The following is a 26,723-nucleotide window of genomic DNA, read 5'->3' as shown; positions in this document are numbered from 1 at the left end:
TATTGGTCTTAAAGTGCGGTATTTATGGGCAGCAGGCAGACCAATGCTGAGAATGTTTTTAATGTTTGTATAGGCCCAAGTGTGAATCAAAGCGCGCCGGCAGGGATGCAGGTGATGGGTGGAGGAAAATATGTTTCATTACAACATTCCTGTGTCTGGCTACAGTGGAGTCAACACACAAAGTAGTCTGAGTTTACTCATAATGTACACTTTACTGTAAACCTTGAATCAATGATAAATATTCAACTAGCCTACATTTATCATAAATGTGGTTATGGCTTTGGACCAGTGGGTATTTGCACAACTGTATCACATCTTTATTAACCAAAAAAATAAATATATATTTTAGGATCTAGAATGTTAGGTTTGGCAATGTATTCAAGGGTAAAAGGTTGGGAACCACTGGTCTATCCATCCACACTATTTGACACACTATTGCCTTATCCGTTATTGAGACAGAACTCTATTGACACTGTGTTTGTAAATTATGATGGTTTGTAGACTGAGGAAAACCAGAGCACCAAGAGAAACCAACCCATACCCAGTGAAAATACAAACGGTGCATGGGCCCCACCAGGTCTGGGAATTAAACCTGGGACTGTCTTTCTGTGAGTTGAGAGAGCTAAATCACAGAGACTGTAAGTAGAGCAATTTTAAGCAATCCTACAAATCTAAAATAAAAACTAAAATAATAGGTAGTAGGCTAAATATATTTGATTTAGACTGGAATATTTATGGCGCTCAGTTCTGGAAAAATAATAGGATAAATGTCTGCTCATCTCATTGCAACAGTCCAGTACAGACGCTTTGAGTTAACAGATCTTTTGAAGAAGGAGCCAGTTGGCGCTTCAGATTAAATGTGTCCAGAAGAAAGAAAATGAATATTGGGCTGGTTTAGATAAGCTTAGGCTATCTGAAAAAAAACAACAGCAAAAAAACAAAACAAAAACATAAAATACAAAAATGTAGACAAGGTAATAATAACAATAATAATAATAATAATAATAATAATAATAATAATAATAATAATAATAATAATAATAATAATAATAATAACAATAACAACAACAACAACAATAATAATAATAATAATAATAATAATAATAATAATAATAATAATAATAATAATAATAATAATAATAATAATAAATTGTTTCCACGAGGTATCTTTAATATTAAAATTTGTCAAAACATCATCATGATACAATACAATAAAAATACCTCTAGCATTTTAAATAGACTACTTAAAGAACAGCTACCCTACCTCATTATAGTCCTTTAGGCTATAATACAGCCGGGAAATAAGCATTTTGATCTTGGTTTAGCACCACATTCTTTCAGTATCCCTTCAGTACTCATGTGGACCCCATAGTGGCCCCATTTTTTCCACTGTTCCTCTGTTTTCATCCTCTAGGTGGTGTCCTGTATTCGTTTCAATCAGTGGCCAGTCCAACGCAGCGACAACACACTTTTTTTTACCCACTTTGAAAGCTTGTCCTACCCCCCTCTACTACCCCTATCCACACATACACGTACACACACACACACACACACACACATAGCAGCGAGCAACAAGTCCCAGAGGAGTCCCAAACAAATCACTGCTCCCTCTCTCCAGTCCCGCCACCCATGCACCCTGCACCCGCGCTGACGTCACAGGCTCGCGAGTCCCTTCTCCTTCTTCTCCGTGCTCGATCTCGCCACAGTCCAAAGTATAAAAGAAGCGCGAGTGGATGCCGAGTGCTTACGAAAAGAAAAAAGTGCAGTGAGTAGGAATGGAGACACTCATGCGCACGTATTTGTGACGGACAACTACTACATGTTTACGCGGACAAGGACTCGTTTGGGAGAGCAATCCGGGACTCAACCTCTGATCATGGAGTTGTGGATTTAAAGGAGATTGAAATGGGCGGCTTGCTGCTGATTTTTACACTGCACTGTTGGCTTCAGTCGGTGGCGGTGGACGGTACGTAGACTTCTTTTTTATTCTCGCCGTGGTTCTTTCGGACCGCGGCGCAGTGTTTGTTCCGTGCGCTGTAGTTACTCTTCAGGTGTTACTCCACTTCAGGGGAAAGTCTCTCGACACTGGGCCAAAGTGTGAGCTAGCCCCAAGTCTAGGATTTCACATCAACTTCAAGAAGCGTAACTTTATTCGACTCTTTACGCAAACGTCTGTACGGTGTCCATTTGGTTTTACGCACGGGCTAATCTGATGTATCCGTCGCTATTGGTCACTGTTGTAAGGTAGGAAAAGTTTGTAAGGAGTCTATGTCAGTAGTTTTGGGCCTCGGCAGCTCCAGCCATTCCTGCTCGGTGTCGGGTGTCTGTCTTTATAGTAAATAAGACTACCGGATGTTTCTAAGAACACACAAAGCCTTTACAGATTATGAGATTTCTCCTTTCATGCTCCCGGTGTTACCTCGTGTAACTTTAATTCGTTGTTTTGCTGATTAAACTATGCAATCCACAGTTTGTAACTCACCAGGCGGAGCTTATATGTTATAGTGCACCCAGAGGAGATGTAGGTTCATGAAAACTACCTCTGCATTTGCCCAGACCATAGGCTGTTTCCTGCTCCAACAACCGAGTCACACTTTTTTCTCTAGGGTTGAACATTTCTGTACTGTTTTTCTTGTCAAGTGATTATCCAAGCCAATGTATTAGCAACCACAATGTTTACATAACTATGCCTTGATTAATTATGTTGACTACAATGCCATAGTTGATTCTTCACTGTTTATTTAGCTTTTCTGCTCTTACACATAAGTTATTAGCATGCATCATTATGTAATTACTATACCATATTATTAACCAAACACTGCCAGCCCTTTGGAATGTGTTGCAAATCTTAGTAGTTGACATTGGTACGTTTCCAAACCAAATAATTATGAGTCAAAAGTACAACCTTTCAATTTCAACATGAGGTCTGCTATTGAAACACAAGTACCCTATTATTCAATATGCATGTTTTTGTTATTCACTCATATTCATTTGTTTGGCTGGAAAAGTGAAAATGCCTTTTCCAAGTCCAAATTCTTTTTTTTTTTTTTTTTCACTATGGTTCATTTTGCAATTGACATTAATATAACCCAGTTGTCACCTCAAATACATTTGTGGTTGGTTTTAACATAATAAAAAGTTCAACAAAAGTATCTGCGTGACATGCTACTGTACGTGTTCCTATTATTACACTTAATTAATATGAGTATAACCTAAATATAGCCTAACTGGCAGCTTTACGAATAACCATTGGGCAGATCATGATTAATTATAAATGTGGGAAATTTGTCTACATTAATATTACATTTTATCAAGCATAGCACAACCAAAATCAGTTACCCCTCAACAAGTCTCTACCTCTACAAAAACATCTGTGTCTGTGGGTTGTTTCCATAGCTTAATTAGATTTGCATTTCAAAAAGAATTTATCGCAGTTTTTCAGTTTAATTTGATGCTTTAGAAGCTAATAAAACAATAGCATTACATACATAATAATGTCCAGTGCCACCCTCAAATCATATCTGTGCATCAATGAAGCTATGAAGAAAAATACATTGTTTCTGTATAATACCCTACCTTTTTTATAACATTACTTTGCATCAGGAAACAATTTATTGGACTTGGCAGATGTTGGAGGTGTGGATGCCCCTGTAGGGAGTAAGATTTTCCATTAACTTATTTAGATGTTATGAGATTGTAGACTTCACTATTGTTTGCTAAAATTGTCAGGCTTACCTTCAGTAAGCCAGGACCACTGTTCAGTACAATGTAAACATCTTGCATACAGATTAGAAACAGTATTCTATATAAAAATGTGTACTGAAAACATGACATTAATGCAAAGCTAATGGTACCACAAACAACTGTCTTTACATGTACATTCAAAATCTCCACTTTACAGCCAAACCTCTGCTGCTGTTTGCAAACCGACGGGACATCCGATTGGTGGATGCCGACGGGGTGCGTGGCGAGTCAGCCATCGTTGTGAGTGACCTGGAGGACGCAGCAGCTGTGGACTTTCTGTACGACCAAGGCCTCATATTCTGGACTGATGTTAGCGAAGAGGCCATTAAACAGACACACTGGAACCAGTCGTCTAATTGTAAGATGCATTTAGATTCATAAATCTGATAGTGTTGCAATCTGCAAAAGTTTTAGATATTTGTTAACATATATTTTCATCTGTTGTAGCTTTAAAAGAGGCTCTGGGAACAGGGCAGAGTGTGGTGGTGGCGGGGTTGGACAGCCCTGATGGACTGGCCTGTGATTGGTTGGGACGAAAGCTTTACTGGACTGATTCAGAAACCAATAGAATTGAAGTTGCAAATCTTAATGGAACCTCCAGAAAGGTCTTGTTTTGGATGGACCTGGACCAGCCCAGAGCCATTGCACTCAACCCCTCAGAAGGGTATGTTTAAAATGTACACTCACACACCCGAGTGGAGGCACACACAGACACACACACACGTTGAGTTTCAATGCCTTTTGGCTGTCTGAATAATCCTATCCATAGTCACTACTTGCCCAACCCTGACCAAAGACCTACCCATAAAATATTCTACTCCATATCAGAACTTTAAATCATGTTGTTGATCTAATAAAGGACTTCCATCATGTGGATTTGATTTTTGTCAGAGTTGATACTCTGGTGTGGATTCACAGTGCTGGCATGAAATTGCAGTGACATATTGTTGGCCAATTATTGTTTATTGATGCAAAGGGAATAATAAGGCATGCTGGCCCTTTGCTAATGATAAGTGAATAAGCGGATTTAATCAAAATGCAATTATATTCATAAATTGTTTCAATGTTATTTATTCGTTTTGTACAATAGATAATTCTTGCTTTGGTTTGGTAAAGGGTGGATTCAAACTTGATTTGTAAAGTAAACAATAACTTAAAAAATATCAAAAAGAAAAGCTCTGTGTTCTCAATAATAATAAAGATAATTTATCTTATGGAACAATAAAGTTGCAGCTTAAAGTAATGTTTTTCCCTAGGTACATGTATTGGACAGACTGGGGAGAGGAGCCGAGGATAGAGCGTGCTGGCATGGATGGCACCAATAGGTAATGTACATAACTTAGTTATTAAGGTAAAATCAACAATTGTGCAATACAATATTTGTTACCTCCAAATTCTATTTTGTGTTTATTTGACAGAAAAGTGATTGTAGGCGCAGATATATATTGGCCCAATGGTTTGACAATTGACCTGGTGGAGCACAAGTTGTACTGGGCAGACGCCAAACTCAGCTTTATTCACCGAGCTAACCTGGATGGCACTGCACGGTACTGACACTGGCACTTCTTCTGACTATAGCTATCCTTGTACATGTCTTTCAATGAGCGTGATCGTTTGTATGTAACTCTTTTATTTACAGTGAAACGGTTGTGGAGGGTACCTTGACCCACCCCTTTGCCCTCACTTTGTCTGAGGGGACCCTGTATTGGACAGACTGGCAGACTCGCTCCATTCACGCCTGCAACAAACACAGCGGAGACAAAACCAGGGAGATCCTCAGTGGAATCTACTCCCCAATGGACATCCAAGTGTTGGAGGCATACAGACAACCCCACAGTACGATTCCATATATGTCATACACTTCTTAACATCTGCTCCAGGATCATTATTAATACTCTCTTCTGTATTGAATCTGCCACAGTTCAGACCCCCTGCAGTGACAATAATGGGGGCTGTAGTCATCTGTGCCTCCTCTCCCCGGTGCCTCCTTTCTATAGTTGTGCCTGTCCAACCGGGGTCCAGCTTAATCCAGATAAAAAGACATGCAAACCAGGTTGGTGTCTCAAAAAACATCAATGTACATGTTAATAACCCATATAGTACAATGCATTGCTTGAACATACTATGTCTCCTTTGTTTATCTAGAGAACATTTTATCAAGATATAGTGTTATCTGTTTGAGTGAGGCTCTTGATTTTGAGGTGCTTTGTTGTAAGAGGCAAAATTTAGTTTAACTGCTATGCAAGCAATTGATAGACTGTCTACTGTGTGGGTTTTTTTTTTTATCTTGCATCAGAGTGTGAGTAGGCATATTTGTTAATACTGGACATTTGTGACTGGCTTAAGGGCCAACACAGCTGCAAATTTTAGTATTATCTTTTTATTCACTTTGTTTGCTTTGTTGTAAGAGGCAAAATTGAGTTTAACTGTTGTTATTTAATATTTGAAGGAAATGTCACTATATTGAATATTCTTATCTTAAAAAGTGAAGAATGGCTGAATAGGAATATGTTGCATTTAAATATGAATTGATATATATATTCAGAACATCTTTGTAGAGGTCAAGTCTATACAGTTAGGTTTAATGGATATGACATATTTTACTGTTTGCAGAAGACAATAGTACAGTAGTGTATATACATGCAGCCTATGCAGAATTTTGCAGCTCTTTTAGTGAACTACCTTAAAGCAGTCGACATTAACAGAGCTTAGACATATTGTTCACAGCTGTATTTTTTAATCAATCATCTTATTCTTAATTTCTGAGAAAATCTATTCCACTAAATCTTGTTTACGCCCTGTCCGCGGTATGTGCAACAGGTAGATTTCCCTAATAAATCCACATGAAGCTTGGGAGGACAGGTTATAAAAGGATAAACACTCCTCTGTGAGACACCAGCGGAGCAGGAGCCACGCTGATTCCCACGTTGTTTAAACAATAGCCCCTTATTGTGGTAACATCCACAAACATCACGCTGTGTTTGACTGCCGCTGTATGTTTTGTGAACTTATTAAATCTGAACGAAGTATGCCAACCAATCACCACTGTTGACAATAAAACACAACAATACCCCATTGTGTCCTCCCACAGACCTATGTGTGTGTTCTTAGAGGGCACTTTACCCACAGCTGTTTGGGCAGGACGTTTAGCCTCAACACAACATTAGTTTTTACTTTTTAATAGGCTTTGTTTTTGTGCCAGGATTAGGAATTCAATTGAAATGGGTAAATTTAGGAAAGGGCCAGGGAACGCATTGTGCCTTCACAGAAAGCTGGAGATGGTGAGTTTGTGTGTGTGTCTTTGTCCGTGCTTCTAATTTGTTTTGCTTGGCTGGTTACATTGACATCGTTTGTTATTCCGCTGGCAGCAGTGTGTGTCTGTCTGCTTGTCAGGAGTCTTGAAGTGTCCCAGAATGAAGTCAAGCAAAGAAAAGAGCAAAATCACTCAAATCGCTGCTGCCCCTTTCCCCTGCTTTTTATCCTCTAATTGATTTTGTGGATCATTTTGGAGTTGGAAAAGTGATTGTTAAGCAGTGTAGATATGCGGTGTTGCTTTAACTTCATCCACCAACCGATATGTACCGGTAACTTGCGTTGTTCTTCGACAGCTTCGTTAGCCTTATATGGTCCAGTGTGTTTATGCACAAAATAAATCACTGTACTGGCCAAATATGGTAATAACTTCATTTAAACGCCTCTGGTTTCAAATTCAGTTCATTGTCCCCCTCAAACTCTCTTGGGTTTAAGTCTGAAGCTAACCCGGCGTTCTTCAAGTAAATAGTCTGATTAGTAGGCACTTTAAATTAATTAATATTAGCTACATACATTTACACACGTGATAGTATATATGTTTGGGTTGATCTAGTCCAGTGTTTCAGTTTATTGATTTGAGAGTATAACAAATCAAGCAAAATATCAAATACCGTACTATTGATAATAACACTACTGCACTACTAACTGAAGTTTGTGCAAGAATGATAGGTAGTACTTGATAATTATTTAATGGCCACTATGAATTAAAGACAGCTAATTATCTTAATATAATCAAAATATATGGATTATGATTATCTGCTAATATGTTTTCTGGTTTAGACTTGAATATGCACTCAAACTGTCTTTATTCAACCAAAACAATATTTCTGATGTTTTGTTTTCTAAAGCCAGCCAGCTCTGCACAGGGCAATATTTGAGTATGTTTTTACTCCCACCATTTTCTGTTGATCCTGGAAACCTGGCACACAGTTAATATTCCTCAACCAAATGCATCATATTGCCTTCACACTGCACCATTCCATTGTTTTCTAGAAAAGCAAGACACTTAAACACATTAACTGCAATGTTTGGATTAGTTTAGTGAAAATCGACTATGTTGTGATGTATGTATTTACTAACTAATAATCTGTATTTAGGAGCGGAGCAAGTTTTGTTTTTGGCTCGTCGGACTGACCTAAGAAGAATCTCTTTGGACCTCCCTGACTTCACAGACATTGTACTTCAGGTATTAGATCCCAGCTGTTTGTAAATCGTTGTTTATTTATTGTCTTATATTGCATTTAATATTAATATTGATTTTCATTTGCAATAGCTTGAGGACATACGGCATGCTATAGCCATAGACTACGACCCAGTGGAGGGTTATGTGTATTGGACAGATGATGAGGTTCGAGCCATCAGAAGATCTCGCATGGATGGAAGTAACGCCACAACGCTGGTTACCACTGAGATCAAACACCCTGACGGCATCGCCGTGGACTGGGTAGCCCGAAATTTGTACTGGACAGACACTGGCACTGACCGCATAGAGGTACAATAATGGGGAACAGTTAAGAAGCTAAATTAGAGCTAAGTTAAAGGCATTGTACCTGATTTTTCCTGTAAATATATTTACTTTAAAAACTTGAAAACAGAAAGGGTTCATTTTAAATGGTTTGCAGTGGTTCACATTTATTCCTCACTTACCTTATGCATTAAAGCATCCTACTTAATCACCACAATGAATTTATGAGCACTTTAAACAACAGTCAGAGTAAGTAAAATGCTTTAAAATTAGATGAAGACAGCGCATAGTGGACATATTTTGACATCAATAGCTTCTTATTCAATATATCTGCCCCGGGGCATTACATAAAATGGGAGATCTGGTACACGGCCTTTAAAAAAATCAACGATAACTTGAAGTGTTAATTACCAAACACTTTTATTATGATATAGTAATGTTTTTTACCTTTTGTGTTAGGTCACAAGATTGAATGGGACCTCTCGTAAAATTTTAATTTCTGACAATTTATATGAACCTAGAGCCATTGTTCTGGACCCGATGAACGGGTAGGTACTTGCAAGTTGAGTAATGAATACTTTATTTTATGTAAAAGTTTTAGGCAGTAGACTTGATGTAACCATGATTTTGCCTGTGCCTTTTTAGTCTTATGTTTTGGACGGACTGGGGAGAGAACCCAAAGATTGAGCGTGCCAACCTGGATGGAACAGAGCGGGTGCTACTGGTCAACACGTCTCTGGGGTGGCCAAATGGACTAGCTTTAGATTATGCCACTGAAAAACTGTACTGGGGAGATGCCAAAACTGACAAGATCGAGGTATATCCAATTCACCATTAACATATGTTGTCTTTTCACTGTAATCCAACAAAATTAACGTTATCAGCAGCGGCGGGCATTAACCTCCTGACCTTTATTCCAATTCACTGTGGCGTGCTCTCAGTGATTAAGATGCTAGACTGGTGCCAGGATGTGTCAATGGGAAGATTCAGGAAAGTCAGGCTGGTCTTAAGCAGAAAAACACCACTGATTTCAGTTTATGGCTGGTAGCTATGCAAGCAATTGATAGACTGTCTACTGTGTGGGCTTTTTATCTTTATCTTGAGTGTGAGTAGGCATATTTGTTAATACTGGACATTTGTGTCTGGCTTAAGGGCCAACACAGCTGCAAATTTTAGTATTATCTTTTTATTCACTGCAGTCTTGAAAATGTTTGTGTTTCTGTTCTAGACATGTACTTCGTTTCCCCAAATATGTGCTTATGTGCAAAACTTACACAACAATGAACCTTATCAAGCTTTGTTTCACATGCTCCATACAAAGTCTTATTCCCCTTAAGTGATGTATAGATGAAAACCATCAGGAAAAGCATAGTTTTGGCCTGTCAGACTGTCTGCACACTGAACCATTTCCTTTCTATAAATACTCCAGAGTTGTTGCCGTGTGTGTCTGGACAGAATGAAAGCTGACCACTGAGAGTTTCACACAAAAGGCCTAAGGTTGGGATAAATGCAGACTCTGTTGCAATAATGCACATTGCCATTAATCCCAGTACAGCCAGGCATGTGCTATGTTGTGTGTTTGTGTGTCGGAGGTGGAATTTCCCCTGCTTAAGGCCCTCCACCTTGTTTCAATAAGCCGTCCTCATGCCTGCGTTGTGTTCCTACAAGAATCACTCTTTACAACACATTTAACACCAAAGCCTTTGAGACGCAATTTTTAAAAAGCACTATGTATTTTGGCTCGTGGCCTATCCGTGGTAGGGGTCTTAAACTGCATTTCAACACATAGCATTGCAGTGCAGTTAAGGACAGATTTGCATGTTTTTGTTGTAAAGAATTTGATTATTTTAAGGGTGCAGCAATCTTTGCAACGGAAATGCCTACGTTTTGTTATACACCCAGTCAATAACACAACTTAGGCAATTATTGATAACCAACTCTTCCCTTTGAAACATTATTAGAGCTACTCAGTTTTCTGTACTTCAAAGACATTGTTTTCGCAAATGATCAAAGTCGTTCTAATAATGTATTACTGCAGTAGTGTATCTTATCTTTATGCTGTCCATACTACAGGCACAATGGCATTGTGATCTCTGCACAGAGCCACTTTAGTCTTAGCCAGTTGTCTTCAAAAACTGATAAGATGTAGTAAAACAATCTGCCATAATAAAAAAGTAAAAGTGTATTTAGGGCAGGGCAATACTGAAAAAAGATAAAATTGCTCTCAGTATGCTTTTACTGACAAGCTGTAGTAGACCTGTTGATTAAAATCGCCCAAGCTGATCATAGTCGATTAGACATGGCTTAATCTCGATCTCGATTAAAATTGTATTAATTGCCCAGCCCCAAGTATATTTCTTTTACCTGAATTTCATTGGGGTGACTGACACCTCAAGATCATAGAAAGTTCCTGCAGCTATCCTTCGGCTTTGAAAACCAAATGTAGCTGAATTTGTAAAACTTTTATGTTGAGCCAGTAGGAAAAACACCTGTTCCTGAGAAGCGTAATGCAGTTTGACATCAGTGTTAGCAGATGTACGGAGCGCGCAGTCTCTGGTCCACATATGTGCATATTATAATGAGAACATTGTGGTCGCATTGAAGCACTGTTGAGGTCAGTAACAGTTTGGGTTTGTGGCGGACAGCTGTGTGTTTCTCACTATTGGTGATGAAACAAATAAGGTACAAATGAACAGAATATGTAAACATTTTAATATCTGTTTTTCATTATAGTTTGTCTTTGAACAAAGAGAAATAGAGATTTTCATATGGTGTTTCAAAGGCTTGAAAACTCAATCCTGGATTATAGTTGGAGCTGTGGTATTAATAAAACAGATATTGCACTGTGGTGTGAGTAAAAAGAGGGATTTTTTTTTACTGTGTTAGTAGTCATCGTTACTACTCTCAAGGCAAATATCAATCAATTATTTAAACATGTTTGTTTAATCAAAAAAAGGTAATGATACGATGCAACAAGCTCAGAGTACATTGTATTGGGAAGGGCATCTTTAAAAGTAAAATGCATGCTCCAATGCCTAAACACCAATATTATGCTTAGTGTGGCGGGGTCATTGAGTCAGTATCACTATATATAATTTTTATCAATAATCTCAACTTTATTCACAAATAGGAATTACTAGTTTGAGCAGCGTTCCAGGATATTGTTTCACGACTGAAGTGGAAAAAGCTACAGGTTGGAATGCACCATTAGAATAGCTATATTTTATTTGTACATTTTCAAATTCATAGTACTGTAGAAATAGGCCTACTGCATGTAAGCGTACTCACTTGATCAGATAAGATTTTGTTTTGGTTTGAAATGCCCTGATCTGTAGATTGCACCGCTTCACCACACAGGGCCCTAACATCAAAATCTCAAATTAACACTTAAAAGCCAGACGGTGAGCATCCAACACATTTCCCACTTTTTCAATTTCTTTAGCTTTGGTTATACACCTCTTTTGTTTTGACCGAGTGCTCCTTTGTAGATGCAGGCAAACGCTTCAGTGATGGCCCTACCACTGCCTGCATGTCTGATGAGCCCTTTGTTAGTTTTAGGCCGCTCTCTTTCTTTTCCGGATCTTTTTTTCTGCGCTCCATCAAGAAAAGAGATGTTCTCACACCCAGAAGATGAAAAAGATCCTCATCGTTAAAAAAAACGCTAGTCCCAGCCCATAATTCTCCCTGAAAAGCTGCTGCAGAGAAAGACTGAGCAGGCGAGGAGCAGAGGTCCTACAAAGGGAGCCTCTCGGACATCTTTTCACCGCGATGACCATGTCTAATTGTGTCACTGTGATAAATAGTTTTTTTGTGTTGGGGTCAGGAATGTCTTTGGATCAGAGGCTCATTGAAACGTGAATGGTTTTGTTTATCTTTTTACATACTCTTCGCACCCCTCTTTTAAAGTTGAGATAAAGGGGAAGAAATGGCTCCTCACAGCTGTAACAATTGTAAAATCTGATTTAGTTACAGTTTCAGCATGGAATCCATTTGTTTTGACTAAGTCTCAAAAATAATGCAATGAATTGACAATCTTAATAAAAATATGACAAATTTCTACTCACCAGGTTACATTACTGCCATATACACATTTATATGAAGTTAAAATTGTTGTTTATCAGTTTAATTTTTGACATTTTTTGTGATAGTAGACATTTCTTTAAAATAGAAAACACAGTTTTGATTTCTTACATCAGGTTCTAAAATTAACTTGTTAAAAATCTTAAATAAGTACCATGTATTGTGCTAAAATGAAAGGAAAGCTGAAATGTGTTTTCTTTGTGTTGTTTTGATGTTTCAGGTGATTAATGTGGATGGTAGTAACAGGCAGGTGCTCCTGGAGGACAAGCTGCCTCACATCTTTGGCTTCACGCTGCTTGGAGACTACATTTACTGGACTGACTGGCAAAGACGCAGTATTGAGCGAGTTCACAAGACCACCGCTGTACGCGAAATCATCATCGACCAACTCCCGGATTTAATGGGGCTCAAAGCAACTAAAGTCACAGAGACCACTGGTAAAGATGGTGTTTACTAAATATTAACAAATATTCAGACATTCAAATACAATATAAATTTGTGTTGTTTCTGCACAGGTACAAATGGTTGTGCTGTGGATAATGGTGGGTGCAGTCACCTCTGTTTTTGGAGGAAGCGGGCGGCCAGCTGTGCCTGTCCCATGGGCATGGAGCTGCTTTCAGACATGCACTCCTGTGTGGTTCCTGAGGCCTTCCTCTTCTTCACCAACAGGTACCTTTTAAAATAAGGTTTTTAACATTCATATGTATAAATTATATTTCAAATTAAATTAAAAAAATGAATAGAATACTTTCTTTTCATTGACATCTATCCTTTCTTTTACAGGGATAACATCAGGAGCATCTCTTTAGGCACTAACAGTAACGATGTGGCCATTCCTCTGACGGGAGTCAAAGAGGTGTCTGCCCTTGACTTTGATGTGGCTGAAAAGAGGTTGTACTGGACAGACATACAGGCTAAGGTCAGTCTCATAGTAAAGTCTTGATTACTTCTTACTATTTTACTACCAAATTTGTAACATGTGAACATTTTTTTTCTGAATGAGTAAAACATATTTTCTTACCTGCAGACAATCAGCAGAGCCTATATGAACGGCAGCTCTATTGAACATGTCATTGAGTTTGGGCTTGATTACCCAGAGGGTATGGCTGTAGACTGGATGGGGCGTAATATTTACTGGGCTGATACTGGTACGAATCGCATTGAGGTGGCCCGGCTTGACGGGCATTATCGCCAGGTTCTGATCTGCAAAGACATCGACACCCCACGATATCTGGATAACCCACGGTCATTGGCTCTGGACCCAGCCGAAGGGTAAGGCTTTTTGCCCTCACTAAAGATTACAGTAGTAACATTCTATGGGAATTGAAATCAAAGTTTAAGTCTTACCCTAACACTTTTAGTATCTATCTAAAAAAAAATAAACACAGTTGAATGTAACAAAGTGTCAATATTTATGCATGTCTAGGTTTTGCTTGTTGTCATTTATAAAAGGACATTGTCATAATAGTTTGAGTGAAGTCAGTCAGACAGAGTTTCACTCAATCCCATAATTCTCACCTAGTCCAGGTGTGTTGCTGTTGCTAACTGGGTTAGCATTATTTGTGAGTTCATCCACCCACACAGTGCCCTGTGTATAGCTTGCCATTGACCTGTGCCAACATGTTTGACACTCTTTGTGCATGGAGCAACACACTGATGTCATTTTACAATTGCAGGCATTCATTGCCTAATGAACATAATAAAGTTAGGTCATGTTTTGTTCTGTGTGAATGAACTTTTTGTCTCCTCAGTTACATGTACTGGACTGAGTGGGGAGGCAGGCCTCGGATTGCCAAAGCCTACATGGATGGCAGCACCATAGTGACCCTGGTGGATAAAGTGGGGCGTGCTAATGGGCTCACTATTGACTATGTGGATCACCGATTGTACTGGACCGACCTGGACACATGCATGATAGAAAGCACCAACATGCAAGGTAATACAGTCTGTTATATTATAAAGTGATATTCACATCCATATCTATACCAGATATATAACTACTATTGTGTGTTTGCACAGGTCTGCAGAGAGAGATCATAATAGATGACCTCCCTCATCCTTTTGGTTTAACTCAGTACCGAGACTTCATTTACTGGACTGATTTTAATTTAAGAAGCATCGAGCGAGCCGATAAGCGCAGTGGACAGAACCGCACTGTAGTGCTGCAGGTTAGAGCACTTCACCTGCAAAAAAGTTATTTTACAATAATTTATATACATTTTTATTCAAAAACTTTAAAAAATATTCTTACCAGATAGGTTAATTTTTTTCATTTCAATGTAGAAATTATATTGATCTTTCATAACTGCAACCCTGTGCTTTAGGGGCAGCTGGAGTTGATGTTAGATATCTTGGTGTTCCACTCGTCTCGTCAGGACGGAACCAATGAATGCTCCCACAACAATGGCAACTGTGCCCACCTGTGCCTGGCCACTCCGGCAGGTGCTCAGTGCCGCTGCGCCTCTCACTACACACTCAACCCTGATGGACACAACTGTAGCTGTGAGTACAATGACTGTATTAGATAAATATACTTTTTGTGCATCCTCATTTTAAATGAATTTGAATTGTGCTTATGTATATTTGAATACAAGTCTCTTTCTTTTCTTCTGCAGCTCCCTCTAGTTTCCTGCTCTTCACCCAGAAGGTCAGTATAAGCCGGATGGTTTTGGGAGAGCAGAGTCCAGACATCGTCTTACCTATCCACGTCGTGAGGAATGTCCGAGCCGTGAACTACGACCCCTATGAGCGTCTTATCTATTGGCTGGATGGACGACAGAACATAAAGAGAGCCAAAGATGATGGCACCATGGTAGGCCACGCAAGTAGCTCAGTTGTTAATACTGTGAACTGAAATTTAAATTCTGCTGTTTTTTAGGCTACCATGATTGGAAGCAGCAGCTCTTTATCAGTAGAGAATCAGCTGCATGACTTGAGCCTGGATCCATACAGTCGCCATATCTATTGGACCTGTGAAACCACCAACACCATCAATGTCCAGAGAATGGATGGACACAATGTTGGAGTGGTCCTCAAAGATGAGACAGACAAGCCCAGAGCGATTGTGGTCAATGCTGAAAGGGGGTATGACTATGTTGATATCACCAATTTTCTTTATTTGTGCGAAACTCGATAACTTCATAACTGGTATTCTTTGTCTTTTAGATACATGTATTTTACCACCGTCCAGGAGCGCTCAGCCAAGATAGAAGGAGCCAGTTTGGATGGGACAGAGAGAGAGTCATTGTTCACCACTGGACTCATCAGGCCTGTTGCTCTAGCTCTGGATCACAAACTTGGAAAGCTGTTTTGGGCTGACGCAGACCTCAAACGCATTGAAAGCAGTGACTTGACAGGTGTGAAGATTTTACACACTTTACCCATTATATTTGTTGTATTTTCATGATGCTACAATTCCTTGTCACATTCTGATCACAAAAGCTGCCTTCATGGAAATTCTTTAATCTGTTATTTCGCCGTCACAGTTTGTCCTTTTTTCCTGCTATGTGCCAACTTTAAACAAAATGTTCACTTGCTATCTAATACGTTGTAGCAGCTGCAAGTGGTTATTGGTGCTTTTCTATTAATGTAACTTTACCCAGAGTGGTTACATGTATTTATTTTTCTTGTTTTTTTGTAGGTGCAAATCGTATCGTTCTCCAGGACTCTAACATCCTCCAGCCAATGGATCTCACAATCCTGGGAGACCACCTGTACTGGATTGACCGACAGCAGCAGATGATAGAGAGAGTGGACAAACTAACAGGGGATAGCCGCACTCGGATACAGGGGAGAATCTCCTACCTGACGTCCATTTACGCTGTGGAGGATACCAACCCACCAGATTTTGGTATGGCAGGATGTACCTACTCAGCAATTAATTACTTTGTTAGGGTTTTTACTAAGACTCCTTTGTGTATCTACCCTGTGTATCTTATAGGAATGTATTTAATCCATCTGTTACTAGGTCACTGAAAAATAAATAATTACAGAAAATGAAAATTAAATTGCTTGCCAGTGGTCTATCAGTTTTTCCTATATTGTCATTACTGCAGCATTATTTTGTCTTCTTTTATTTTGCCAACAGCATCCCACCCTTGTTTTCATGACAACGGATGCTGTTCTCACATCTGCATTGCCAAAGGCGATGGCACGCCTCGCTGCTCCTGTCCCATGCATCTGGTTTTACTTCAAGACCTGCTCAACTGTGGAGGTACTCAGTCAGTCCTATAATGTTTTAAACCACTGCATATTTCTCCTGATACCACTCTTCACTGTCCCTCCTCAGACCCTCCCACCTGCTCCACAGAGCAGTTCACCTGTTCCACTGGGGAGATTGACTGTATCCCCATGGCGTGGCGCTGCGATGGTTATCCTGAGTGTGACGACCGCAGCGATGAGGAAAACTGTCCTGTATGCTCAGCCTTTCAGTTTCAGTGTGACAAAGGTGGATGCATCGATGCCCAGAGACGCTGTAACGGAGAGCCAGACTGTGCAGACCACTCAGACGAGCAAGACTGTGAACGTAGGTTATCTCTGAGCTACTATTATGCTTTGACCAGTCTATAACTGTTTACTGTTCATTAATTGTACAGCAACTTGTATATATACTCAAGTCACTCATAATGACAACTATTCTGGTGTTGCAGTTATCTGTGCTCCAAACCAGTTTCGCTGTGGTGACAATCAGTGTATCACTAAAAAGCAGCAGTGTGACAACTACTCCGACTGTGCAGACGGATCAGATGAACTTGAATGTGGTAATGACATTGACTCGTAACATACAAATGAATCTTAAAGGTGCACTATATAATTTTTATGCTGGGCAGTTCACCATCTGCTTGTCTCCATGGAGATGATATAGCTTTGCACAGAGTGTTTCTTAGTATGGCATTACACTTCTCTATCCCCATGGAAACCAGCAGGAGGCACCACAAGACGAGGTTGCAGCTCAGATTTGTTGTGAGACGACTTAACTCACTATAGGAATGAATCTTTTACAACATATTCTTTGGAACATTCCAGGCACACTACCACAGAGACAAGCAGTTAGCAAAAAAGTAACATAGTGCACCTTTTAACCTTACTATCTTTTACTTATTTGTCTATACATACAATTTGTTGTTTGATGTTTTGTAGATTTCATCTCACCCTCCTCCAGTGGCATCCCAACCACAGGCTCCAGCACCATTGGCCTGGTTATAGCCATTATCCTATTGGTCTTTGTGATCAGTGGGGCGTATTTTGTGTGCCAGCGAGTGGTTTGTCGTCGTTACAAGGGCCCTAGCAGCAGCTTTCCTCACGAGTACATCAGTGGGACACCTCATGTGCCACTCAACTTTATTGCTCCTACCAATGCACAGCATGGCACTTTTCAAGGTAATAATCAAACATTACAGTGCTAATAACACTTGCATTAAATGGCTGTATTCGTTTTGGCAACAAATTTGACATTGCCGGCATATACAATTGGAATTTCTTAATTGGATATTTTGTCTTTACTCTTCATCTGGATATAGAGACATTTTATCCTTGACAAACACTATAAACATAAGATATTTATCATTTATCTGTATTGTTTTTGCAGGATGCAGAGAATTTTACTAGCAGATATATGCAAAAACTAAATTATATCTAGTAGTAAAAATTCTCTGCACCCCACAAAAATGATACAGTCTTCAATTATTGTTATTATGTTCTTAAGTTCATGATATGGTGATGTGAATGTGGAACTTCTCTGCGCAGGTATCGCTTGTGGAAAGTCCATGATGAGCTCAGTGAGTCTGATGGGCAGCAGCGGCAGCGGAGCCCCTCTCTATGACAGGAACCATGTGACCGGAGCTTCCTCCTCCAGCTCGTCCTCCACCAAAGGAGCCTTCTACCCCCAGGTCCCGCACGTGCACCCCCCCCCCCCCCCCCACACACACACACCCACACACACACACCCCCACACACACACCCCCACACACACACACATACCTTCGTACATATGTCCTGTCAGCTGTCTTCAGGTGCAACAACATTGTCTTATTGTTTTTGTAGATCCTTAATCCTCCTCCATCACCTGCCACGGACCGCTCCCTCTACAATACAGAGGTCTTCTACTCCTCTAACAGCCCATCTACCACTAGGTCATACCGGTAAGATCATTATGCAAGAAAATGTATTGTCATGCATGTATATGGCTGAGGAAAGGATAAATAATAGTGTGTATTCTCAACAATCGTGCATGGTTGTACAATGGATACTATCATAACTTACTATACTATGTGAGGTAGGGACATTGACATTTGGATTGTTTGGGAATTAAAAGCTCTAAACCATGATATCTGTCCACATATGCTGAAAAAATGAAATGATGTTGCCCCACAGACCATACTACCCGGTGCGAGGAGCTGCTCCCCCCACTACCCCCTGCAGCACAGACGTCTGTGACAGCGACTACAACCCACACCCCCCTGTGGGCTTGGGCTCCTCCGCAGGTCGCTGGAAGGTGACAGGGTATGGCAACCATGGCAAACACAACAAGTACTACATGGACCTGAACTCAGACTCGGACCCCTACCCTCCTCCCCCCACGCCCCGCTCCCAGTACCTGTCTGCAGAGGACAGCTGCCCCCCTTCCCCGTCCACAGAAAGGTCCTACTTTCACCTATGCCCTCCTCCACCCTCGCCCTGTACTGACTCCTCATGACCCCACATCATGACAAACTCTTGATGGAAGACTCACATAAGCTGCTGCTCTGTACCCGTCTGTGAAGCTCCTCTTGGGACACGGTGTTCAAATTGCCATTCCAGTCGACATCATTGTCCCAAATCACTCACCAAGAAGAAAGTGGTGCTAACTGACATGTCCAAAGTAAATCTACCTTATATGAAATTAATTGCTATGTATTGATAAAGACTGGACTTCAAAATAACGGTGAGTGATTTGGGAAACAGTTAAAACAATTATCACCACACTTTGTGCAGTTCCTTCTGGATATCCATTCCAACTGACCTTGTTCCCATAGAAACAGCACACACCGTTGCATTTGTCTGTAAGCAGTGTGAGCCACAAGATGAGACATAAGATATAAAGGACATCATCATGTTAAAGAAAGCAGTGGACGAATGAGTGGATAATCGAATATTTGAATCCAAGAATGACTGAATGAATGTTGCGATTACGAATGAAACACAAGACTTATGGCCAAGTAAATCCTTTTTTGGTATCCTCACCATTTAGTGCGGCTGAGCTTTTCAATGTATAAAACCACCATGCCAAATGTGTATAGTTTGTATATATATGTGTAAAGAAGTCATATGCTGAATGTTGTGAGAAGTGAATCTTCGTGAGTCTGACCCTGTCCCATTCACCAAAAGTATGTTTGCTGCTATTGTGAATATTAGTGAAGAATTAATGTGTATACAGAAAGCCCCAAAGTACCACTTACAAGAATAGATTGTGAAGCCATTGAATAACAAACTGTGTTTTGTTTGTATATTTATGTGTAGATCTATATGTGTTTGTCATAAACAAATCACTCTGACCTCTAGAAATGTGCTTAGTAATGCAACACTTTACACAACCAATCTTGAGCTATTCTCAAAATGTATCAATAATATGGCTGACAATGAGACATCTCTCAACACTCAAAGCCCTCTTTGGGATAATTCGTCAAGACGTTTAGGATTACTTTTTTTAAGCAGTTTTCATGTAGGCTTGTCTCTGAACTCAAAAGATCAATGTAAGACTATTATCCAGCGAGCACTGCCAAGAGCACTTAAACAAAGAGGAGTTGGCTACCTCAGCTAATACTTTACTTCGATTTGTATTCTGCATTTCCCCCAAAACCTGGACACTTAAATGTGCAATTAATATTTTTGTGTATGTGTACAAATATGTGTGTGACACAAATGCTGTCTGTAACTTTTTACGTCGTTTTCACACATGTTGCTGCGCTTTGTGGACCCAGTGCGCACTACGTTTAGTACTTTACTTTTCACCTGTGGCTAAATACACCGTGAGGCATGTACGCGCTAGTGACGGAGGAGAAAACAGCTTTTTGAACGACACAGACAGATCCAGACTTACCTGCGCAGACAGACGCAAGACTGGCTCATATTAAACTGATCCAAATGTCCTCGTCAGACGGACGAGTCAAAAAGCAGCTCTGCAGCGCCTATTCATACAAAAATACCTGATCCGAGCCCAGTTTCAAGTACTTTCACTGTCTGTCACTGTTCACGGACTGCGGAGGCCGCCCAGGTCGGCCGTGTTCACGCCACACCTGTCCCGGTCCAGAGAGCGCGTGGAGCCGCTCCGAGGCCTCTGTTTCAAGCGCACCCGGAGCGGACTTTTAATGCCAATCAAAATGCGACTTTTGGGTCACACCGGTCCAAGCGCCGCTCTCGGATGCTCTTTTACGTCGATCTAACTAGTGGCAGTGTGAAAACGACCAAAGTCAATTAAGGGTGTTTATCAAGCAAATGATCCCTGCAGTCAGACTGAGGGTCAGGATGTTACTGGTTTAAAGCATTACTTTTGCATTTACACAGTGCAGGTTGATATTTTCTTCAGGCGTATGTCTGAAAAATACTTAATTTGCCGTTATTATGGAAAAATAACTGATATAAACTAAAATATCCTGAAATGCAGGTGTGATATATTTTACTATCATGAAAAGTGTGTATTTGTGTTAACTACACTGCCACAAATTCTAAACCATATTCTGGTTTATCGGTCTCCAGTTACATCTGGATTGACATCCAAAGCCTTAACAAACAAGTGTCTCTTTGAGTTCACCCCTTCAGTCTGTGACAGTCCAGCACAGACCTAAGGCCAAACCACTGTCTGTCCAACACCTAGTAAACTTTGTAATGTCAGCAAAATGCTTTTTGTAATTACTTGTGATATTTTTGTATCAAACACATTTATACAATAAAGGATTTATTTTAAAGATTTTGCCATATTCATCACGGCTCTAACTGGCAATGGGTAAAGGGGCTATATTCATGAGCAGTACTACAGAAGTAAAATCAAAAGTGTGTACGCCATCTTCTGGTAAAACATTGCTCCTACAAGAACATTTTTCTGTTAACTTTACTTATGGGTCGGTTTTGTTCACATCATTCACCCAAACACCATGAGCAGGTGGAGCTGCCCCGCGCATACCCACGCGCATATGCCTGGTGCTTTATGTCATTGTTTTGTCTTTCACCTGTGGATAAATGCACCGTGAGGACAGTGCGCGCTGGTGACGGCAGAGACGCACAGACCAAGGCTTAGTCAACCTGTGCAGACAGAGGCAGGAGGAGACGCGTCCAAACGCTTTTTATCCTGTTCCAAAATGTTTTACTGTCACCACAGTCTGCGCAGGTCGACCAGAGGTCATCCTCCTTCACACCACACCCGCCCCGCTGCAGAATGCAAGTGGAGCCGCTCCGAGACACCTGTTTCAAGAGCTCTCACAGCGGCCCTTTACTGCGGTCCAGAATGCGACCGTCGTGTTCACAGCAGTCCAAGCTCTGCTTTCAGGGCGAATGTTCTTTTACATCGACCTGACTAGAGGCAGTGTGAGAGCGACCTTAGATTGAAGAACCAATGCATTGGCCATTTGGCTGTAAAGGAAATAAGTCAGAGCCTAATGGTTAATAATGTTAATACCTGCGTCTGCATTGCACATTTGCTATGGTACAACGGAGGAATCTTCACATGAAGTCTGAACATTATATTGCTTTATACATATGCTATATGGAGTACCACGCTATGTATTTCTATGTGGCATTATTTCATTACGTGTATTTAAGGTGGTACATCCATTTTTGTTTTTGCAAAAGATACTTGTATGCAAATTCCTCCCTGAGACAGATCCATTAAATAATTGTGAACATACAGCATACATGCATGGATGATTGTGCATATGAAGACATCAGATCATATCGTAGGCGCAACTGGTTAGGTTTATTGAGTAATTTTTAAGTTATAATGTAAACTTAAAAAAAAAAAAAAAAAAAATCATCACATCACTGTCAGCGAATCTATCAACTGCAGCTTTAATTACATTAGCAGATATATTACACTCCATCATTCAGTACATGCCTCTTACAAACCAATTTTTTATTTATTCTACAAAAACATTGTTTGACATTGGAGTTGTATAGATTTTAGACATAATTCAGAAGTATGGCCTGCTGTATGACAACATGTGGCCTTTCTTTTGAGTGTGAGTTTAGGGCAAACCCAGACGGTGACTTACAAAACACAGTCATACATATCATAGATTTACAATTTTTAACAATGAAGATGCAATGACGAGAACTAAGATCATATTTATGTATGTATGGTGTGCTATAATAATACCAATATATTGCCTAAAAACTACAAGTGTCTTTTATCTCATCTTATTAAAACAATTCATTTATGTTTTAGGGCAATTGAGAAGAAATCATGGATTTGATACAAAACAAATGAGATGTGGAAAAACATGATCAACAATAACTTTGTTGCACCATATTAGATATTAGGCTAGACACCTCCTTATTGTCTCTTTGCTTTTTCTTTCTGAGGTTAACCCTGTTTATTCACCCAAGCTTGGGAAGGGTGCAGTTTATGATATCATTACATTCTTACTTACAATATAAAGATTAATAAAAACAAAAGTTTTTATTCATTTATTCAAAATTGCTGTATTGTAGTTATTTTATTGGTAAAATTGTGCAACATTCTTTTATGTTTAATCACATTTTCTCATTTTATTCCCACCCTTTTAGTGCTGCATTGAGGCATAATGACAACATCTTACATATGAACTGGACTGTATATATTTTTTTTATCATTATTCAACTTTCATCTTTCTTTACTGGCTAAATATTATGTAACTTAAGTATTTACATGGATTATTTTACAACAATCGGCCCAGCCCGCTGAAGATAGAATAGTCTATAAAAACAAAAGACATGGAAGGTCCAGAAGAGTAGAGTAAGTTCGTTTTACATGACCAAGAGCTGTCCCAGGACCATCCTAAACTGCTGTGTACATCCTGCCAGCTCTTTCACCCTTTCCGTCATCTCTCTTGTGTTCCCTGGTGACGGATACTGCAGTGCTGCTGTTTTAGTGCTGATCACAATGTCTTTCAGTTTTTCACAAAGCGTGTTGCTGCTTTGAGCCACCCTTGCCCTCACCTCAGGGGCCTTAGCTTGACGTGAAAGAGTGTCCCCTATGAAAACTAGCTTGTGTGCACTCAAGATCACAAACTTGCTGTGTGCTACAAAGATTTTGGGGGGTTGGTTGGAGTTGATGGCGGTGAAAAAGGCATCGATGGCATTGGTGACTGTTGTGATGTTCTGCTCACACTGCTCCTGGTAGAAAAGCAGCAGCTGACGGTCGCTGTGGCACAGTTTGGAGGGTGGTCCAGAGGAGCCGTTGTGGGGATGGGCCATGGGGTGTTGTGAAGACGGGACCCAGCCTGTCATGTCGTTGTTGATTGGTCGACTGACCTCCTGCTCCAGACGCTCAAACTGTTTGATCTAAAATAAAAAAGTAACATTAAGGTCATCACTCAAACAATGTATTTAAACAATATGAATGATATTTATTAAGATAACTTGTCTTACCTGGGTCTGTTCCAGTTGTGCATTGTGTCTGGTGATGTTGCCTTTCTCCAACAATTGTCTTTGGTTCTTTTCAAATTCCTCTTTTCCCTGAGAAACACACATGCTTTAAAATTATTCATCTTTGGCGTCCTCTGGTGGTCATACACAAAAACATAAACTTAATTTTAAAACTTTCTATTACACCAACGTTTTAGAAACAGAACAAATAGAACCAGAGAGTAGCTTTGATTTATGTATATTAAGTAGCCCAAAATATTACAAATTACACAGCTTTTTATTAAGTGTGGGTAGATATCTTCATGTTAAGACTGGAACTCACTTGCTGCCGAAACAAAAGTTTCAGTAGTTAACAAACATATACCTGTAGATGCACGTAATCATAGTCCTCCATCCAGCCTTCTTCAGTGCTTTCGTACGGCCGCTCCACTGGCCCCTCTTCTGTAGACGTAAACTTGGGGGGAGAGGGAAGAGGCCGAGACTGAATGTGCACTTTCTCTCCTCCATGATACGTGCCACTTCCTGACCCTGTCATGTTCCCACTAACGTCCCCTGGGATTGGAGGAAGAGGCAGCTGCTGTTGCTGCCTGTTGGTCCGTTTGAAGAGCAGTGTGGCATTTCCATGTAGAAAAGAGGCAAGTTGTTTGGTATCGTCTGGGATACCCCGTGCGGTGATGACCAGTCGGTCCAGGTCATCCCCGCCTGCAGGTGACACTGCGAGTGCGGCGGCTGACCAGCCAATGGCGTCTAAGCTCTGGCTGTGTTGAATTAAACTATGGAACACTTCCTCCATTTTGCCCACCTGTCTCCCCAGTTTAGTTTGCAGCAGACGATCTGTGGCCTGAGCTGCGTTGGCCACAGCACCTCGAGCAAACTCCAGGAAGTCCCTGACCGAGGACCTGACGCGGTCCGCAGCCTGGTGGATGGCGGGCAGGTTCCCCCCCAGCTGCTCCGGACTCCTCCAGTTCCCAGTAATAAAAGACATCATGAGCGACACATTGGACTCCACAGCCATCTGTAGACGGGTCAGGCGCTCCATGGCCTGGTCCAGGTCCAACATGAGAGGTTTCCCAGGGAGAGGAGAAGGGGCCGATGTGTCCCGAACAGGCACCATATCTAAAGATGATGCTGAGTGGTTACTGCGTGTGCTGCCGGTACTAGAGGCAGACAGGCGTTTGAAAGACATGCTGAGGTCATCTGTGGTTTGAGGGTCACGAACAACCTGCAAAAGACAAATTAAGCTGTGTATAATTACACTATATTATTCATTACTCTTTACTATTATCTCCTTGCTACATACCTGTGGTGGTACATCATACACATACTGCTCCCCTCTCTCTGCGGTCCTCTCCGGGTTCCTCTCACGGGGGAAGTCGTACACGTCCTGACTGGGGTACCCCGTTCTGAGGCTGGTGGGGATGTCATAGATGTCCTGGCTGGGCTGGACTCTGTTGAAATGCTTCTCTGTTAGGATGGGGGGTGGGACATCATACACATCCTCTGGTATGGGGGGCTCATCATCGTCATCATTCAGGTTATTGTGGAGGTACTGAGAAGTCGGGACTGGCACAGGACCTTTGAGTTTTGCAAAATGAGGTGGGACATCGTAGGTCTCCTCTCTGACTGGTTGACCGTCAGGCACGTCTTTGCTCACAGATGGAGGGAAGTCATAGACCTAGTAAGACAATTAAATTAATATCAGAACCTTGGTTTGATTATGATCTGGCTTAAAATAAAAACAATATTGAGTTCATGAAGTTAAGTTACATGTTAAAATGTTCAAAATTCATACCTGCTGTTGTGCAAGCTTGTCTTTGCTTGCAGGAGTGTCGTACACATCTTGAACACTAGATGGCCCCTTAACCACCATTGGAGGAGTGTCATACACCTACCACAACAGAAAATTCTATATTATACATACAATACCATAAAAACATTTTGAAACAACTTAACAGCAATATATTAATATGTGTTAAAACTCTATCCTACTTGGGTATTAAAATGTTGACGGGCAGGGGGCACATCGTATATGTCCTGCTGGGCCCCTGTCTGATGCCTGGGCGGGACGTCATACTCGTCCTGGTCTGCTTTCACTGTGTCATAGACATAGACCTGTCCCACACGTGTAGGGACCACCACCTGGACACAAAAAAGAAACAGTACAGTTAGGGTAAGTTTTATTTTGGTTTTTTTAGCCAATGTTATAAAATATCCTGCTATTTTACTATCTGAATTCACAACATAGTTATTTATAGACTAACTTTTGGATGAAAACCAGTTGCTCAAATTGAGAAGTGTGTTCATACATATTCAAAACTGAACCACAGAACCATTATGCAAATAATTCAATCAAGACATTTACAATTTGCATTGCAGGAGATTCTTACTGAATTAATGTTTAGTATGAATTATACAGACAAGACTAAACTACAGCATGGAACAATGCCCATTACTTATTGAATAGCTTCAGTTTAAGTGTACACATACCACCATAACTACTAATGTCTTTACTTTACTTCTACTACTA

The 26,723-nt window shown here is 40.5% G+C and overlaps 2 protein-coding genes across 3 annotated transcripts in view; one reads left to right on the top strand and one right to left on the bottom strand.

Annotated features, from left to right (window-relative positions):
- Positions 1-1,679: 1,679 nt before the first annotated feature.
- lrp5 (low density lipoprotein receptor-related protein 5) lies at positions 1,680-21,545 on the top strand. The gene is made up of 29 exons (XM_033967429.2): positions 1,680-1,966; positions 3,902-4,102; positions 4,192-4,408; positions 5,001-5,069; positions 5,163-5,291; positions 5,384-5,580; positions 5,666-5,797; positions 8,154-8,242; positions 8,330-8,548; positions 8,981-9,069; positions 9,167-9,338; positions 12,822-13,038; positions 13,117-13,270; positions 13,385-13,520; positions 13,629-13,873; positions 14,353-14,537; positions 14,621-14,769; positions 14,926-15,103; positions 15,217-15,413; positions 15,480-15,685; positions 15,767-15,957; positions 16,242-16,451; positions 16,689-16,814; positions 16,890-17,126; positions 17,251-17,361; positions 17,741-17,980; positions 18,347-18,489; positions 18,644-18,741; positions 18,974-21,545. The coding sequence occupies exons 1-29, from the start codon at positions 1,906-1,908 to the stop codon at positions 19,293-19,295; spliced, it is 4,920 nt and encodes a 1,639-aa protein (XP_033823320.1). The 5' UTR covers positions 1,680-1,905; the 3' UTR covers positions 19,296-21,545.
- A 983-nt stretch (positions 21,546-22,528) lies between these two features.
- Positions 22,529-26,723, bottom strand: part of bcar1 (BCAR1 scaffold protein, Cas family member) — a 32,481-nt gene continuing 28,286 nt past the window's right edge. For both annotated transcript variants that reach the window (XM_033967689.2, XM_033967688.2), the window contains exons 3-8: positions 26,186-26,335; positions 25,989-26,084; positions 25,497-25,871; positions 24,561-25,418; positions 24,200-24,286; positions 22,529-24,112 (exon numbers count right to left, since the gene is read on the bottom strand). In XM_033967689.2, the coding sequence (XP_033823580.1) occupies positions 23,576-24,112; positions 24,200-24,286; positions 24,561-25,418; positions 25,497-25,871; positions 25,989-26,084; positions 26,186-26,335 (2,103 nt within the window). In that variant the 3' untranslated portion in view covers positions 22,529-23,575. The remainder of the gene's footprint in view (positions 24,113-24,199; positions 24,287-24,560; positions 25,419-25,496; positions 25,872-25,988; positions 26,085-26,185; positions 26,336-26,723) is intronic.

The sequence above is a fragment of the Periophthalmus magnuspinnatus genome, chromosome 6, assembly GCF_009829125.3.
Source record: "Periophthalmus magnuspinnatus isolate fPerMag1 chromosome 6, fPerMag1.2.pri, whole genome shotgun sequence".
Lineage (NCBI taxonomy): Eukaryota > Metazoa > Chordata > Actinopteri > Gobiiformes > Gobiidae > Periophthalmus > Periophthalmus magnuspinnatus.
This window is presented reverse-complemented; position numbering and strand designations above follow the sequence as displayed.

Excerpts from the sequence above, each read along its gene's own strand:
- lrp5 (XM_033967429.2), top strand. The coding sequence starts at position 1,906 with ATGGGCGGCTTGCTGCTGATTTTTACACTGCACTGTTGGCTTCAGTCG. Across the intron at positions 13,521-13,628 it reads GGACAGACATACAGGCTAAG|ACAATCAGCAGAGCCTATAT; the intron begins GTCAGTCTCATA and ends TCTTACCTGCAG. Across the intron at positions 13,874-14,352 it reads GCTCTGGACCCAGCCGAAGG|TTACATGTACTGGACTGAGT; the intron begins GTAAGGCTTTTT and ends TTGTCTCCTCAG.